The 19,126-nt window shown below is 36.0% G+C and overlaps 4 protein-coding genes across 5 annotated transcripts; all 4 read left to right on the top strand.

Annotated features, from left to right (window-relative positions):
- Positions 1-1,664: 1,664 nt before the first annotated feature.
- On the top strand, positions 1,665-3,191 carry LOC145219408 (intelectin-1b-like). The gene is made up of 5 exons (XM_080086774.1): positions 1,665-1,807; positions 1,862-1,892; positions 2,229-2,392; positions 2,894-3,029; positions 3,085-3,191. Exons 1-5 carry the CDS (start codon positions 1,676-1,678, stop codon positions 3,189-3,191), a joined length of 570 nt encoding a protein of 189 aa, XP_079942900.1. The 5' UTR covers positions 1,665-1,675.
- A 55-nt stretch (positions 3,192-3,246) lies between these two features.
- On the top strand, positions 3,247-4,452 carry LOC145219407 (uncharacterized). The gene is made up of 5 exons (XM_080086773.1): positions 3,247-3,397; positions 3,644-3,798; positions 3,856-3,947; positions 4,011-4,116; positions 4,175-4,452. The coding sequence occupies exons 1-5, from the start codon at positions 3,247-3,249 to the stop codon at positions 4,397-4,399; spliced, it is 729 nt and encodes a 242-aa protein (XP_079942899.1). The 3' UTR covers positions 4,400-4,452.
- A 456-nt stretch (positions 4,453-4,908) lies between these two features.
- LOC145219406 (intelectin-1-like) lies at positions 4,909-7,075 on the top strand. The gene is made up of 4 exons (XM_080086772.1): positions 4,909-4,996; positions 5,238-5,415; positions 6,760-6,848; positions 6,913-7,075. Exons 1-4 carry the CDS (start codon positions 4,909-4,911, stop codon positions 7,014-7,016), a joined length of 459 nt encoding a protein of 152 aa, XP_079942898.1. The 3' UTR covers positions 7,017-7,075.
- Positions 7,076-12,391: 5,316 nt separating this feature from the next.
- Positions 12,392-18,234, top strand: LOC145218078 (uncharacterized). Of its 2 annotated transcripts, none has more exons than XM_080085473.1 (2): positions 12,392-12,762; positions 17,509-18,234. In XM_080085473.1, the coding sequence occupies exons 1-2, from the start codon at positions 12,755-12,757 to the stop codon at positions 18,035-18,037; spliced, it is 537 nt and encodes a 178-aa protein (XP_079941599.1). In that variant the 5' UTR covers positions 12,392-12,754; the 3' UTR covers positions 18,038-18,234. The 2 variants fall into 2 exon arrangements, with proteins under 2 accessions (XP_079941599.1, XP_079941598.1); XM_080085472.1 differs by lacking the exon at positions 12,392-12,762 and adding an exon at positions 15,999-17,207.
- The last annotated feature ends 892 nt before the right edge of the window (positions 18,235-19,126 follow it).

Here is a 19,126-nt window from a genome sequence, read left to right as displayed (position 1 = left end):
AATTGCAGAAGTGGATAGAGTTGGATTAATCTTGAAAAGAAAGTTGTTGAGGTTTAAATGCTTGAAGACGACCTGTAAATCTAGCGTTTCAAAAACGCATAAAAGCAGGGGGTTGATCAACGTGTATTGTTCGTGTTAACGAGGCTTCAATGTCGCCATGTTTACGACCGTTCAAACAATGAGCACATGATGTATAACACTTTCTGTTTGAGCTGACACATGTCAATGCATTCGCTTTATTATTTGGAGCCTTTACTTATAATGTAGGAAAGTGTCTGGAAAACAAGATCTAAGGTGTTATATGCGTTCAAATACTGTAGTACACCTGCGGAAAATTACAATAAACTAAAATTAAACAAAAGCCCTTTGTCAACGATCAAACCATGGTGTGTGGTTCTAATATTGACCAAATCTGCTTTAATAACAATACAAGAGGATATGTTGATTTGGCTGAATTGATAAGCATAAAATCAAATGTTGAAATTATAACTATGGCAATCGTTTCAAACGAACTGAAACGAGGCAGCAGCATTTTTGCGGACTGGTGGGCAAAAATCCTTGAGCAGAATCAGCGCATGACCGTGGCAGTCAAAGCCAAAATTTTCTTTCTGCACAAGTTTAAAACTAATCTTCTAAAACGTCAATCATATGCAAGGTTTCTACGATTTGCAGATTTTATAGAAATTAAACATGAATCATACTTATGTCAATAAAGACTCCGATGCTTACGAAACCATAGAGTTTAAAAAAGGACAAACTGGGCAAACTGCAACTAGCACAAAGAAGCAAGGTAAAAGAGTTTCAGTTTTTAAAACTTGCTAACATTGAAGATGGCGATCTAATTTAATATTTTGGTCCTCAAGGACTTCAAAATCATGAGACCTTCTCCAATGTGTATGCAGGATCGTCATCAGACGTATATGAAGAATCTATTCATTCAACTAAAACCAGCACAGTTAAACGGGGGCATGGTATTGGTGAGTTGTACAGTGGACGGCTCTCACTACATATATGTGTACTAGAACAGGGGTCACCAAACTTTTTTCACTGCGGGCCGGATAAGTTTAATAATAATTCGCGCGGGCCGGATAGTTTACTTGCCCCAGCGCCGTCTTTTCGAACTGAACCCGCAAGGCGATTTTGATAGGGGCGCCAGGATATGGTCTTTCTATAATCTCATTAAAATCTGTTGATGCGACTAAAGTAAGTCTCATTTTACAAGCAATCCTTGTATATTACGTCACATGTGACCAAAGAAAGCAATTGTTTGCGCACAATTAACACTTGTAGTCTTGTTTGTGTCGTAACAAACTGGCTTTGGGTCAATCCTGGACGTTATAATCCCATAAAACAAGGTAATATCAATTCTACATATCGCGATAGGAAAACTTTCGTAAGAAGTAGATTAATGTTTAAATGTTACAAAGTTATCAATGCGATTTGACAAACTACAAAATGTGGTCGCGGGCCGGATGAAATGGCCTCGCGGGCCGTAGTTTGGTGACCCCTGTACTAGAATATAAATTTGAATAGAAACTAATACCCAATCTTTCGGTCATTTTTATGATTAAAATCTATGCGCAGTTATTCTGTTTCTTGTAAAAAGAAAGTTTTTTTTGGTGATGGCATCGATAGACGTGGAAAGTGTGTATTTACACAGAAACTGTAAAACCGGATGATGAACTTCGTAACATTTCCCCAAAAAAAACAAAGCACGTTAATTTTACTTGTGGTCTTGGTGTGCGCAGTTGGTATTGTGGCTGTTTTGGGACTAGTTTTCGGAATCCTCAATTTCACAGAAAAGCAGGTTTGTAAAAAAACAAACTTTTATTAGCTGTTTATATTTTTGCATGTTTTATAGTTTCAGAACGGAAATGAAGAACATTATCAAAGTGAGTAGAATTTTGAATCGGCTGTTTGAGATTTGAAATCAACTTTCACAATTTTAAAGATTTGAAAATCCTTTCTATTGCACTCTACTGTACTGAAATATTTTAATCTGTTTATGTAGGCAAAGTAGTATACGCGTGATAAAACTACTTTCAAAAATGCCTTTACGGTTGGGTGTAAGCAGTTTCCTGTACAAGCCACGTTATTTACATAAAATTACAGCAGGGCCAAAGGGTAACATGGAAAAGCATGCGCACTTTTAACAACAACGCCTAAATGTACTTCGTGTATCATTGCATAGTTTTTTTTACATCTGGATTTTTGTTTTACTTCCGTAGCACCACAGACAACTGGACAAACAACTTTAAACACAACTGAATCAGTGACACCGAAACCACCACTGGGTACTTTCCCTAACCCTGCCCGTTCGTGTGTTGAACTGAGAGACGCTGGGTTTAAAGATGGAATCTACGTCATACAACCGTCATTCAAATCGTTTGAGGTGTGTTTTTCTGACAATGTTTATAGACTAGTTAAGATGAACATACTATTGCTGCTAGGATCAGCCCTGGAGCGTTTATGCAGACCAGCGATTACGCCCACTCACATACAAATTATATTAGCATCCCCCAGCCTTTTTAGAGGCGTTATATCGAATCAAGTCGGTTAACCCAGCATGCACATGTGGCACAGTGCAGGCTAAAAAAGTCAAAATGGAAATACTTGGTGACCGGGGATGATTTGGTATCATGCTTTTAGTGGGCCTGGCTTGCTGCCATTTGTTTACAAATCAATCACTGTTACCATCATTTTTTATTCTTAAATTAACTTCAGCGATTTTTAAAAAAAATGTAACTGGTTATTTGAAATAAAATATTGATCAAACAACTCAATTCCGCTTTTGCTGTAAAAGCAGATGGTCTGCCTTTTTTTAACAATCCATCACTGCCATTATTTTAACTTTTAGAACAAAACTCTTTATTCCCACGGTTGTTGTTCACAGGTTTACTGTGACATGATAGCTGCTGGTGGTGGATGGATTCTCGCAGCCACAATCAACGATAATGATTTAAGTTTGTTAGAAAGTTATAATGACTTCTGGTTTGTTTCTTCGTCAAACAACAACGATAATGTTATGGGTAAGTTATATTGTATTACTGCAAGAAAACATTTCTATTGCTTTGTGTATTCCAGATTACCAAAACTGGATAAACACAAACACATTTGGAACATTTGCTACTTGTACACGATCAGATTTTAAAAGTCAAGCTTATTTTGAATATCAGGCAAATATGGATTAAAAGTGACCTAAAGCTTTTTTTACAATGAAAAAATCTATTTTAGGGAAAAGACGTTATGTTACGTCATGTTTCAAACCAAACACCACTAGAGACCAGCAGAGAGCAGAGCGTTTTGCAATATCAAACAGAGAATGGATTTATGCAAATTTACGGAGGAAATATGCATAGAATGTTTAATTCCCGATATCAACTAAAACCCCAAAACGGTAGGACATTTTTTAAGGTGTCTTGTGCAACTATAACATTATATATCACTCAGCATTACTGATTTGCCTTTGAAGTCCACGAAAGTGTAGGTGTTAAAAGTGCCAATTGCAAAATATAAGTGTTTGAATTTCTGTATTTTAATGGCGAGTATACATTAGCATGCGGTTGAACAAATTCAGCGAATCTTTCCAACTTTATCAAAGTAATTGTCTCTAAACTAATGTGTGTTTTGTGTTTGTTTAAAGTTTTTTATCCTGATGTAAAGTCAATGTTGGATCGTCTTGAAGAAAAATCTTCAGAAATCACAAGTTTGATAACTGATTTCTATTTTTACAACTATGGATCTCATTCTTATTTGATGGATGATAGTCATTTGTTTGGAGACGGTTATGGAATGAGGGTAAGATATTGCTATTCTAAAATGATCATGGAATTTATAATAAACGTATTTTTTTAGGTCAGGTTCTATCTAAGTCAGCATTGTAGTTATCCATACCAATATCAAACCGATTGTTATGACAGTTATGTGTATTATGGTTTGGATGCTACGTAAGTTAAATATACAAAATGGTGTTTTTTGATAAAATTAACTTTATTATTCTACTACAAAAGATGCAGCATTGGAAACATTATGAGATCAAGTCGAAAAATGCGTCCCTTCTTTGCTTTGTTTGGTATCGGAAACTTTGATCACTGTTTTGAATACATGAATTTCGAAGTACGTTTGTACTGCATTGGAAAAATTATACTTCACAATTAAACTTTTATTTTTTCAGTTATATAGTCAAAGACCTGAAACTGATTCACTAAACCTATACAATGGAAATCACACCATCAACAATTTCTTTCTGTATTACGATGCACAATGTAGATTTGGAACGCCGTATGCAAGCTTGTGTGATGTTTGGTTCCATGTCAATAATTTGGAAGTACGTTTTTCGTTTTTTACCACTATAGCGAGAAGTTGTATTAAGTCACGCAGTTATCCTATGTACCTATAATGATCAAATTGCTGCTGAGATTATTATTTAATAAATACCTGATTATAATTTCGTATAATGCCTAAATATAGTCAAATAATATTCCATCAAATTTAAAATCTTCAATATTTTTCGCTTATTTTACTTGAATAATCCATATTTTGCAAATATTATTGCTGAAATTTACTAGCACAGACGAAAGTATTGGATTTTTGTGTGTGTGAGCAAACAGTAATAAATGGTCATTGTGAGCCAGTTTCCTCTGTGGTGTATGCCCAGTTGTGCCATCGCACAAAACATTTAATACTGTTACTCCCAACAAACTGAAGTGCAGTTGGATGGCTATACTAAACCATACGCCCAATCTCATGTAACTAGCTGCACTGATGAGACCTCATTGGTCGAAACAGTTTGCCCCCTCTGCCGCTTAATGCTAAAATTGCATTTCCCAATAAAAAATGAATGCAAACAAAACGGACAAAAACAATTTCAATTTAGCATTTTTTACACAGGATTGGCAATCGTCTGAAATGCCTATTATCAGTTTATCCAACCCAGTCAGCAATAGCTATTATTTTGAATGGACAATTAACAAAGCTGTATCAAATACAATTTTTGGTTACACAATGATATCAAGGTAATGTGAACTATTACATTATACTGCTCATACTAGTGTCGTGATACTTGACTTTTCTGAAATCGATTTCACTCCGTAGGAAAAATGGTGTTTTCATTTCTGAAACAGAGATCAATGCAGTTACCAAAAAATACTGGAAATTATTTCAGAAACGGACTATTGTATGCAAAAAATGTATTACAGCAACGTGTTACTTAACATTCTAACAGACGTTTGTTTCAGGTCCGAATTGTTTTTATGATGATGACGTACTTTCAGTACCAGTTCAATTTTCGATCGGAAACGATTCAGTGGTTAACTCGATGCTGCCCCCAAGTGTAAAACCTCTACCGACCGGATTTGTTCAGTTTCGTGCTTATGGAAGAACTGGCAGCGTCTACGCAATGTGTCCTGCTGTTAAGTTAGTGCAGCTGTCAAAATATACCCGGTCCGAAACAAATTAAACAGTTGTCATGTGGCCACCCTAAAATGGTACAAGTAGTTCGCCAATATGAACGATTTTACCCATGTAACCACCGCAAGGGCCTTGAGGCATTAAAACGTTTGGGTGTTAATTCAATCTCAGCCACTTATGTTTTTCGGAGCTAAAGTTTTTTTAAAGTTGTTATCATTAGCAAAAACATTCGAGCAAACACGTCTCAAAGTGCTTTATTTTCGTCCACGTGCAAAAGCAATTGTGACGTAGCAGTGACACAGTAGTGACGTTCACATATATGGCATATATTTCAAAACTTCTACTGATTGATTTAGCATTCAGTTGGGTCAGTGGTTCTTAACCTTTTTATTATGGCCGAATCCCTACAATATTCATCAGCCTTTGGTCGAACTCCGACAAGTTACATCCTAGGTTTTTAACACATTTTTGTGTGTGTCACAATCAGCTTTTGACCAAACATAGTGGCAACAGTTACTATTTGTCATTTTGTTAAATTCTGACATAATAATACAAGCAAATTGTTTCAGGATTGCTTTAATTCTGACAACTTTTTGTTTTTGTTAAAATAAAGCATTGTATTTTTGCAAACACGAAAAAGGTGAAGTAATAACTTTTTGCTTGCCAACAAAATGCCGTTGTTTTGCCAATTACCAACAACGCTCAGCATGGGCGCCGGCAGAAAATTTTGCCCCCCCCCCTTGTCCCTACGTGGCGGCGCCCATGACGCTCACAATGCTTTTTATTATGTCACAAAAAGAATATAAAACTTTAGTGCAGGGGCGGGCAACCTTTTACACTGTGGGCCCAAATGCAATTGCGATGATTAGATCGCGGGCCGCACCTATAAATGACGCAAGGTGATTTTACTTCGTTGCATACCAAAAATGCCTTACTACAAGTAAAATTCGCATTTGAATCTAGCAGCAGGTTGTCAGGTACCAGACAAATAGCACCGGGCGCACTAATCTGTTCAAAAAAAATATAATAATTGGACTCGTTTGCCAGTAGATTTGAATTCCAAGTGTCTTTGCGGGCCGCACAACCTTTAATGAAGGGCCGCATGTGACCCGCGGGCCGCAGGTTGCCCACCCCTGCTTTAGTACAACCTTCCAGTGTTTTGATACGTAGCAAAACCATAGAACCCGAAAGTTTGACTAAACGGTTATTAGTACTCCAAAAGACCTTGGTCGAACATCCGACCCAGAGTTGCCGAACCCCGGTTCAGAACATTGATTTAGGTTTAAGCTTATTCAAATTTAAAGTAATTAGTAAAAACAATATTGTACATAACAGCTGTGCCTTGTTTAGAGTAAACGACTGGAGAAGCGAGTATGTGTGCATTGGAGGAATGAACAATCCAGGTTTTCTCTACTTGGATGACTGCAATGATTTTACAAGTAAAATTATCGATTTATTCCACTGATGAATTTTGATTTGCAAAAACTTTTTCGACGTAAATAGATTGGAACGGATTGCCGAACACCTTGTTGAACGAAACGACTCCGGTTGATTATGCTCATTCTCAGAGAGATTTAGGTTCAACGATTATGATATTTTATCGATGAATCCAAAGTGAAAGAACGTCGATCTTGCTAAAATGCAAATAAGACGATTGAGACGAATAAATGTGTACATATATTAAATGGCGAAAAGGATCATAATTATTGTATCTCTTTATCTTTAGATTCGTTTATATTATAATGTCGTGTATAAAATGATACATATCGTAAACAAAACTGTACGTCTGTTAATGACTAAAAATACTGTTAATGAAACTAATTTCCAGACGCCAACATTGACAGCAATATCAGTTCAAGAATAGTCACAAAAAAACAAACAAATGCTAGACGGCTCATGACCTTACCGTGCGACCCCTTTCTTTAGTATTGCCATTTTCTGTGCGTACCTCAGCTTACAATACCTGTGGTCATAAATCATCACTTAAGTGTGTTCTTGTAAATTTTAGATGCGAAACAGCTTAGTTTCAATTTAAATCAAATGATATTTTGTGAGTAAACATGATTTTGTATCGGCAATCATGAAGGCTTGAATTGAATGTTATTTTTCGGATTAGTGCAATGCTTGTAATACTTTCATGTTTTTTACTGGTTAAAATGTGCAAACGCATTTAATTGAAATGTCAAACACAACACCACAATATACTTGCTGTGTAGCAACTTAGGAGATTTACGAAAACTAATGGAAAAATTTGCAGAATATTCTAAAGAATTGCATGTTTCTCTGAATCAGTGTGTTGGCGAGGGCCACACTAAATAGCTTGGCGGGCCGGATTGTGACCCGCGGTTTGCCGGTTGCAAACTTCTGCTCTAGGCAATCTCTCGCTTACTTCTGTGCGATTTAAGCACCCGACAACAGTCAAGGTCAAAACTGGACACAAAAAATTGAAGCAAACAACCATATATAGGTTTGTGCGCGCTCTACCCATAGTGTTAATGGACCCAAAAACCCACACCACCTATTTCTGGCTTAAAAAATCTTATCTACACTTGCGAATATTTAGATGTCTCAGATAACTCCAATTCATTCCAAACAATTCGCACATTTTTAATCAAACAATGCTTACTCAGTTGCAGTTTACAATAGTTTTGACTTACTTAGCAGTAGGCAACAATTGGAAACAGCGAGATATATTGCTTCAGATGAAAGTTAAAGTTGTTTCCCGCATTACATATGCAGGTGAATGTTGAACACTGGAGAAACTTAGTTCATTGAAAATTGCCAAGTTCATTGAAAATCTGTCCTTGCAGTTAATTTCAATTCAATTCAGTTATTTGTCACGCATTAGAGAAAAGTACATTGCAATAATAATTTGAAAATTCGCAGTGGCGTAACGGGATCATTGAAAGGCCCAACATTGGCCATCAAGTCAGTGACCCGCTGTTGTCAATCTAGGAATAATGGAAAAGTGGCAGTATTAAATGCAGTGGCGACTCGTGCCTAAAATATGTGGGGGTGCTGCTCAAAATTTTAGCCTTTATTGAACATATATAAGTTGGCAATATACAGAAAACCTACATTTATAGTGTTCTAGCCACTGTTTTGTGTAGAAAAACAAGTAATACAAATCTTAATTAGAAACTCCATTGTGACGTAATTTTTGTTACGCAATAATGTACACGAGTGTAAACAGCAGACGATATCATTTGTGTATTTTGTTTACTCGCACAGCGACGGCTAAACACCATAACATGCAGTAAGAATGTGGAACAAAAACACGTGACACAGACTCGAAACTAAGCTGTTGTAAATACGGTAAAACACAACAAGAATATAAAAAAAGTAATGATTCGAAAAAGGTCGAAGTACTTTAGTTCGACAACATTTAAAAATAAATGGTCATGTTTCATTTAAGTAAACTTATGGTCACAGTCGGCGTTTTCAACATATTATATGACACTTTACAGATTATAATTGTCACACAAAAAACTAGCCATACAGCTGTTTATTGGTATCATAACTGACAAATTTAACAACCACTTTACATTTGTGTCAGAACTTGTCTATTTTAACATCTTTTTTGAATTTTTGTGTACTGCTAACTGCTATATTTGCTGCTTTATTTTTAACTGCTATATTTGTTGCTTTATTTTTTGGCAAATAGCTTATAATTGCTTTTTTTAAGTGCAAAACTCCTCCAAGCTTTAAAATTTACAACACTATCACTTGAACCTTGTGCTTCCTTTTTACAACCAAAATGAATCATAAAGTTATAGTTTGGGCATGATAATTGATAGCTTCTTCCTTGATTCCAAATGACAACTGAGAAACTGTTTTTCTATTTAGTAGTACTAGCACTGCAAGTGCAAGTGTTTTGGAAACAATGGTGTTCCTAACAAAGGTTTGCATCCAAATTGTTTTGCCTTTGAAGGACTCATGGAAACAGCAAAAAGGATTTTTCATCCTAGTAATTTCACTTGTCAAAACATCATCTAGATTATTTTCAAAGTAATCATGAACACCAGATCTACAGAAACATTTTCATTTCAGTAACTAGTATTTCTTTGTCAACAATAGGATGTGCTTGGTGGTCACTACTATCTTGTCTGTAGAATGTTCATTCTTAAGAAACACTTCCTGTGAAGCAATTTAGCAGCTACTGTTTAAAAGTTTCCACAGAACAAAATGCCGTCTACTATTTTAGACAAAATTTCACGATTTTTTTCCACTTTTTTGTTGTGTTCAATAATTGAAAGTCTATATACGCCTCACTAAGTTTTTCCTTAATATTTACAGTTCCCAAAAGTGAAAGTGAAACATCATTGTCCACATGCTTCTTTGACTTCTCATGTTTTTCTGCTTCCTCAACTATTTTGGCTACATTTGTAAAACCATCTTTTGTCCAGCATTTTTCATCACCTCCAAATAGCAAACATGGAAAACAGAACAGTGCATTTTTAACTTCACAACCACAAAGCCATTTTTTCTTTTGATACCTTTCAGAATTAAAACTGCGTATATATTTCTTGTTGTGGCTCATTCCTGGCTGACAAAGTTGAATATCAGGCGTTGGACGCACTTTTTTCTTTATACTTTTCAGCACTTGATAACTGCGAAGTCTTAAGTTGCTGAAGCTCACTTACAGTCACCGAATTAGAATCTTGAAAAGCCATTAATAACCTTTTAATCAATAACAGTAAAAATGATTAAAAAAGAATAACTGTCGTACTGTACTCATTGTCGAACCTGGTGGTTCACGTGATTTGCTTTGGCACACAATAAACGCGGAACAGACAACTACCCGGGTGACCAGGCACACCCTACGTGATTGGTGGAGCTGCGCGAGCCGCAGCACCCTGGCTCCTAGTTCGCCCAGCATGTAGCTTTTCAAAGTGCGCAGAACCGCAAAACGTCATGAAACGTCAGAAAACTGGAGCTGCAGTTCCAGCATAGATATACTTTAGTGTTTCCCAAAAAAAAATTCTCATGAAAAAAGGTGATTAGGTCGGAAATTATGCTAATTATATATTGCTAAGGAATAAAAAATAAAAGTAATGAAAGTTATTGTAATGTTATGGTTGGTGTATTAAGCAAAAATATCTAGGGGGTGCTGCAGCTCCGCAGCACCCTAGCACGAACCGCCCCTGATTAAATGTCGATGTTGAAGGAGCAGAACAACAAAACGCATCAATACAATAGCAAACATGAACATAGATAACACCGAAAACAAAAGGAATAACTTTGCTGAAAAACCAAAACAATGATTACATGAATCGTTGTTAATGGTGATTGCGAGGCTCGAGGGCAAACTGAAAAGAACACGCATGATTGACTAATTGCTAGATTAGGGCCATGCGTGAGATTAATCATTTCAAAACAACGCAAGGCATTTTAAGTAAGCACGAAGGTAAGGGTCGTTAGTTCGGACAATTTCATACCAAATTGAATGACGTTTGTAATCGGACACGCTGAGGAATTGTTGCACAGCTGACTGCCATATTGCGAACCCAAATGGTGCCGGCAGAATTATACATTTTGGTTTGAAGATTGTTGATTGCATTAATGCTTATTCTGTTTGCAAGCCAGTGCATTATTTAGAAAACATTCTAATGCGCCAAAGAATATGTATTTTAGGTTTGCAGAAATGTTTAAACGTAGTAAAATTTGAGTGTTGAGATTGAACATAAACTAGTTGCTTACATTTTATATTAACCTAATGCTTCATGCTTCGGTCTTTATTTCATTGGGGGAAGTAATGTGTAGTAGGAATAAACTGTTGCTGCCAGGCATAAGGTATCAAGAAAATTTTAGCTCTTCCAGCAGTTTTTTTTATTATTATTCGAGCGCTTAACTCGCTACGAAAAAAAACACACTACAAGAACAAAATACGTCAACAAAAAAAAAAGAGGAGAAACAGAGAATTTGTAGTTTACAAGAGTGGGTGGGAGCAATAGGTGGTTGTGTAATGTATAATTTTGTACAGAAAGGGAGGGGTATAAATTAGAGTAGTGTGCGCGCGTATTGTAAGCCGAGGGGAATAAAGAAAAAAAAGGATACGAGTAAAGGTCAGGTACATGGAAGTCGTACACACAGAAAAAAAGTAAACAAAGACGATAGAAAAACAGAGAAAAGGGAATTTTTAAAGCTGGAAATAGTAGTAGCTTCGTAAAGTAAACAAACATTATAGAAAACATACCAGGGTAATTTTAAAGATATAAATAGTAGCTACGGCGAAAGGAAAACAAGGACAATGGAAAAGATACGAGGGGAATTTTAAAGATAGAAATGGTAGATACGGCGAAAGGTAAACAAAGACAATAGAAAAGATACGATGGGATTTTAAATATAGAGATAGTAAATACGGCGAAAAGTAAACAAACACAAAAGAGATCATACAAGGGGATTTTTTTACGTAAAAGAGAAATGTAAACAAAGACGGTAGAATTCTAAAGTAAATACTGGGTTAGAGCTGTATGCACGAAAAAAAGTAGAAAAATAAAGATAGAGAAACATACAAAACTTTTTTAATTTAACACAAAAGGAAGAAACACAGAGGCAGTACATAACAAAGCTGGTAAAGGAGAGAGAAAACATTCAATCGCAGAGAAGTTCCCAAAAGCGCAAAAAATACACAAAGGCGCAAAACAACTACACAAAGTGGAGATAGGCGTATAGCACAATTTCTTGTTGTAAAACGTAACACACGCAATTGAGGGGATACGACTTTTGTTTTTATATAATTAGGAGGACCAAAAGCCGTATGGTATACTTACACGCCGATTTGCAAAAACAAGTAAAAAATAGATTTATATTTGTGCAAAATGGATTTTTGGGATACGCAATATAAATACAATTGCGAAATAAATACAATAAATAGTGCATGAAAATCGCGTTGAAGGACAGGAAAGGTTATGGGACTTGGCGCGACAGTTAATTCTTTATTATTTTATATTTTTATCAAATTGATTGCTTTAACGGCGTTGGCCATGACCTCCAAGTGGATAGAGTTTGGCCTCTTCCGCTGGATAGAAAGTTTAGAGTGTAAAGATCGGGTTAGGGATCGGGCTAGGTCTTTGTCAAGTGTGGGGCTGATGGAGTGGGTTTCGGCTTTTATTTTATTACGGATTTTCCATACATCCACAACTCTGAAACCTACCACCATGTTTAAACAAACTTTTTTATTTGTATAGGCGAAATTAAACAATGTGATACTTGATTGTTGTTGATTTTAACAAAACATTTTCAATCTAGTTTAGGAGGCAAAACATCGCGTGATCGGATCCAAGACTTCTTTTTTTAATATTGAGAAGAATTTCCACGATTTTGGGACAAAAACATTCAGTTTATGAAACGGTTGGTTGATTTCATATTTTTATTTAATACTTTCTATTGTCTGTCACATAAGTTTGCTGTTTTTTACAGTATACTAAGCTGATACGCTTAAATAACAATAATAATAATTTTACAGCTGCTGTTAAATGATTCCTTAATGACTCATTCTACTAAGCTTGATTCTGTCAGCATAAAATAATTATACCTTCCGTTGGGTGATTGTTAATAACAAAGATTATAGTACAATGTGCAACTGGAAAATAATACTTCAGATATATTTTAAACAAACTACAATTTAAACATTTATAGATGAGCTCAATTTTAGCAAACCGCAGGATAAAATTTAAGTGACAAATTACTTCAATTGCTTACCACAAGATGAGCACATTCATAAGCTAACGCATATGATGAAGAAAGTAATCAGCAATTTACAACCATTATAGATTAAAATAAACACTTGAAAGGCTGATTTGTCGCTTAAACATATCGAATAGATTTTAACGATAAAATATCATAATTGTTGAATCAAAATCTCTCTGAGAATGAGCAAAATCAACTGGAGTCGTTTCGCTCAAAGTGATCCCTGGATATCCGTTCCAATCTATTTTATAATCACAACTCATCAGAACAAAATTGTTGACGGACAAACAAATAATTTACTTGTAAGATCATTGCAGTCATCAAAGCGGGGTGAATCTGGATTGTTCATTCCTCCAATGCAAACATATTCACTTCGCCAATCGTTCACTCTGAACAATGGACAGTTTATAAATGTATTCATGTTTAAAAAATCACAAGATCAGGTATCAAATTTCGGAATATGTTTTTAAATTTATTATGAAGCGTTTTTTTTTTTCATTAAGCTTGACATAAAGTTTCCCAATTGTTGTACAGAATTTTTGCGGCGAACTACAGCTGTATCTCTTCCGTTTGAATATGTAATCTTTAGAATTTAATGGAAAGTACGCAATTCTTAGGAGGGAAAGACTTTTTATGCAACATCCTAAATAAAATAGTCTTTAATTGGACTTTCTCGAGTTATATGAGATTATACATGCTTCACCAGATTTGCTATACTTGATACTGTAGCGGTTGCGATATATTTGTGCAAATTTCGTAATAGTTTCTTACGAAATTAGCTTGTTTGACTTGCTAGCTCAATGCTCAAGAAAGGCAAATAGTTCAACGGATTTATTCAACCGGATTGCCAAATCATTTTTGAACTATGTAATATTTCCTGTCGCAGTTAATCAGAACGTAAATGCGACTGTGTGATTTGGCGTTCACTTGATTTGACTTTTAGCTTTCTACTGTGCTTGTAATTGGATATCGTCATTGGTAGAATTTATGCAACAGCCCATCGCAAGAGCACATATCAATTTTTTTCTATCGGAAACGATTCAGTGGTTAACTCGATGCTGCCACCAAGTGTTAAACCTCTACCGACCGGTTTTGTTCAGTTTCGTGCTTATGGAAGAACTGGGAGCGTCTACGCAATGTGTCCAGCTGTTAAGTTAGTGGGACTGTTTTACATAAAACATGAGCCTTCACAAAAGTAACATACTGCTATGGAAAACATGATCCATTTTATTGTTGCAGCTTTAAAGCCCGTTTACACTGCGATTATCGGTGCGTACCTAAGCTTACTAAATAATATACTAGACGTGTTTTTTAGCTCACAGCAAATGTCGATGACCATAAATTACCACATAAGTTTATTGTTACCTAATTTAGATCGAAAAAGCTTTGTATCAATCTAAATTAAATCATATTTTGTTAGTAAACATGATTTTGGATCTTGGTAATCATACAGGATTGTTCTGGATGTTGTTGTATAGATCGGTGACATATTTATCTCACTTTCATGTTTCTATAACATGTAGTCCGCTGGGCTAGGGTTATCGACATTTTAAATGCAATTAATTACAATATCTAAACACAATAAAACACAACATGCAATCATAACCATGTAATAAATACTTAAATTGAAGGCAAATAGCGTGTCATCATTTATTTTTGGCAATTGAACCAGCTTTATCAAATCAGAAACCCGTACACAGCGATAACACAAACCGTTTGCGCAGGTTCAAGCAGCTTGATACGCAGAAAAACGCTCGGCAGGCGATCGCTCGCTCATTTCTACAAGACTTGAACGCCCGAAATCAGTCAAGCGCGAAATCAGACAGAAAAAATGAAACAAACAAACAGACGTTGACCGTTTACGGTTTGAAAAAGCGACTTTGTCACGTGTGATCGAAAGGTATTTGGTTGTTTGACACATTGACTACAACGAGAAATGTTGCTTCAGGTTAAAGTCACACGAACATCGCGCATCAATGAAAACACGTAAAAGTTTTTATGAGAGCACTGGAGAAAGCATTTTAATTTCATCAGCGCCAGGGGACTATGCCCGCTAAGTAGTTTTGTAAAGGACGCTTGTAATCGGACACCCTGGAAAAGGAAGTTGTTGAAAAGCTGACTGCCGCATTGCGAAGCCAGTTAAAGTCGGTTAGCTCAACACTTCAGTCAAGGATTAGACTATAGTAAATCGCATAAGCGTTTGTTCTGTTTAAACGACTTTAGTTTGATGCTACAAACGATGTAATGTAACAACGAGTTTGTTTTGGCTTAGCAAGTTTAGAAATGTCAAACAAAGTTTCGTTTGTTTATCGGTATAAAAATACATCTATTTATGTTTTAAACATTACTTCGCATCATTATGAATACTTTGGTCTACACATGGAATTGCATGCGTTAACAAAAAATACGCGTTTAGCCTTTACTAAATTTGACGTTAATGTGACATCGCTTATTTTGCCCACATTACGTTTTGTAAAAATTGGTCTCAACAATATTACAAGTTTTCTTTAGTTTTGGCTTATTGAGAATTTCACATTCAATTTTGTTTCTGGTTGAGTCTGACATATTATCGAGTTCTAGTCAAATCATGTTGATTTTGCCTCAGTTGGTTTAGCACAGTTTGAGACCAGTACACGTGAGGCTTGTAATCGTTGGAAAAGGAAATTGTTGCTCTACCGACTGCCACATTGCGAAACCAGTTGATGTCGGTTAGCTTACAACTTCACTTGAAAATTATGCTTTGGAGAGAGTTAATCGCATTAATGTTTGTTCTGTTTATTTGAATCTCATTACACAAGGGTAATATTGTGCAGTATATTTTACCTTAGCACACATGTTGTTTAAATTCGTAGCATGGCGTGAATATAACTTTGCTTCTACGTTCTTGTACGTAGAATGTTCGTTTAACTAATTACTGTGTCAAACCATTTTAAACCTAATATTCCATTGTTTCAAACTAATGAACAACAAAGCAGACACCTTGTTTCAGCTTATAACATAGCACTCATAAGTCAAAAATAACTTTTCTTTATAATATCTGAACAACTAAATTGAAACGAGATGAAATCTCAAGATCTGGACTGATGTTTTTGATCAGAGGTTTATTGAAGGTAGAAATATAAAACGACATAAGCTGAAGACACATGCTGATTCACACTAAAGAGAAACCACATCAATGTGATACTTATGATAAACGATTTACCCAACGTGGAAATTTAAAAACCCACATGTTGATTCATACAAAACAAAAACCCATTAATATGTTGTTTGCGGAAACAGATTCAATTTCATCTTAAGTTCGAACAGACACTTGTTGAATCACAACAAACAGTACCTTCACCGATTTAATGTGAATTAACATGTTTGCTTTGGCTATGTACGGCTTTGGTGTCCAACAATGTAAAAAACCATCTACCGCACAGAGTCACAGGGGGGTCTTTAAATACACGCCGAAGAGAACTCAATAGGGCTGTGGCCTTGAAAGATGCAAACAACTCGGCATTAGCAAACACCCTACTGTCCATAATCACACCAATAACTTTTCCACTGCCAAGGTGTTAGCGAGGTCTCCTAGGGTCGTGGAACATACATTTTCACACCAACACGGACGTTAAAACTGACTTTCTAATGCCGATTACTTATCGCTCGCTTTTGCATCATTGAGCTAGATGTTATGTGATTATCACTCGACCATTGCGTTTTTTACCACCGCGTTTGTGTGTGTTTTACCGCCCTTGTTGCTATATAACAACTTTGTGTTTTCCATTAAAGTCATTACTCTGATGAAGGCGTCTCGTATGGGACATCGAAACGTCGGCATATTAAATAAAACCTGCTGCAAGAGCTACAAATGTGTTGCTGTGGAGTATGATAAAGAAAAAATCTCTTTGTTGTTCCTTCAGGCGCCCGTTCAATGACCTGCCTGGCACTTTGATATACAAAGGCTTTGGTTTAACGGTGGTGGGACTTCAACTGTAGGTTCCTGGATGTGCTGGTTGGTTTGTAGACAAAAACGTGAATATTTTATTCCTGGATACAGAAATGTCGACACCTCTGGATGGTACACTTTTGTTAAGCGTTTATGACAAACCAACCAGTATTACAAGGTACCTACATTTCAAAATGAATTTCAAAACAGATGTTCTAATGCCGATTAGCTGTCGGTCGCATTTGTGACACTTAACTACGATTTTTATCAACGTATTATCGTCGTTTTCGCGTCAGTGTCTTTTCCGTGTTTGCTAGCTGACGTTACCTTTGGGTAGCCGCAAAGTATAAGACGTGGAATGACTTGTTTACACTTCTTTAGAGGAAAGCCGCTTATTTTGTTGCAGCTCATAACACATAAATCGTAAAACAGCTTAACCAATTTTTTTTATTAATAATACCTGAATTACAAATTTAAAGAGAGATGACGTCAACGGATTTGGGCGTGGACAAGGCTGATATTTGTGATCAAAGGTTTTATGAAGATGGAAATCTGACACAACATACGCTGAAACACAGCATTGAGAAACTGCATCGATGTGATGTTTGTGAAAAAACTTTTAAAAAGAGTTGGAACTTAAAAAGACACATGTTGACTCACACCAAAGAAAAACCTTATCAGTGTACTGTTTGTGGAAAGACATTTGGTCGGCTTGGAATATTGAAAACACACAAGGTGACACACACCAATGAGAAACCTTATCGATGTGACGTTTGTGAAAAAAAGTTTGCTCGTAAAGGTGATTTGACAGAGCACATGCTGACACACGCCAGCGAAAAACCTCACCGATGTTGTGTTTGTGAAAAACAATTCGCTCGTGTTGGATCTTTAAAAAGACACATGTTCACCCACACTAAAAAGAAACCTCATCGATGTGATGTTTGTGAGAAACGGTTTTCCCAAAGTTGCACTTTGAAACGACATATATTACTTCACACTAAAGAGTAATTTCATCGATGTGATGTTTGTGTAAAAAAGTTGCTCGTCGTGGAGATTTGAAAATCAAAACGTTGATTCACTCTAACGGTTAGAGTTAGAGTCTAACCCCATCACAGAGAAGCCCCATTGACGTGTTGAGATTTAATGCTATTTTGAATTTGATAGACACTTGTTAAATCACAATAAACAGTAACTCAACGTGAAAAGACTTGTTTCGGCTGAAATTTCACCTTATTCGAGTTTTATTTTTACAAATTGAAGAAGAAAAAAACATGTATCACACAGAGTAACAATAAAAACGTTACTTTTTGTACAGCTACACTGTTCACTAAACCATTCAAGTCCACTTTAAATTATGTAAGAAATTAGGTGTAGGTCGATGGAATATTACGAGATACATATAGGTCGCCTTCATCAGAGGTACAACATACATTTTAGTTCGCCTTCATCGGGGAAAATAACACTGAATGCGCCTAGTAGAAGGCACGAAAAACAAAGGTAAAAAGAATTGAACCCAAGCACGTCATAACGAAAACACTATGATTGCGTCCCTAATCTTTGAGCAGCAGCCTATAGCAAGCTGAAAGCATCAAGTCTGTTTTGATGATAATAGTGTTGCCCCGTTGGTAAATGGTTCCAAAACCACCATCATCAATTATTTAAAAATAAGATAACGGGTGGTGCCATGGCTGCGTCATCTTACAATTATTTGAGTTTCGGGAGTTTCAAATTAAGAGTGTAACACGTTAAACGTGATGCAAGTGTTTCTCATATTAGCGTGGAATTTAGCTACAATATAATGATACATCGAAACGTCAAAACGCGGATACCTGCGTACACCTTACAGTTGCACAATAATTCTAGTGATCAAAGGTGCTTGGATGTGCTGGTTTGTTTGCAGACAAAAACAAGAATATTTTATACCTGGACATAGAAATTTCGACACCTCTCGATGGTACACTTTGTTCACAAACTAACCAGCATTACAAGAGGTACTTACATATCTAACTGTTCCAAAACAGAAAAACTATTATTCTAAAGCCGATTAGCTATCGGTCGAATTTACAAAATTTATCTACGATATTTATCAACGTTTTC

This window comes from Phallusia mammillata, chromosome 3 (genome assembly GCF_965637545.1).
Source record: "Phallusia mammillata chromosome 3, kaPhaMamm4.hap1.1, whole genome shotgun sequence".
Taxonomy (NCBI): Eukaryota; Metazoa; Chordata; class Ascidiacea; order Phlebobranchia; family Ascidiidae; genus Phallusia; species Phallusia mammillata.
The sequence above is the reverse complement of the archived record's forward strand: the minus strand, read 5'-3'. Positions and strand labels throughout refer to the sequence as shown.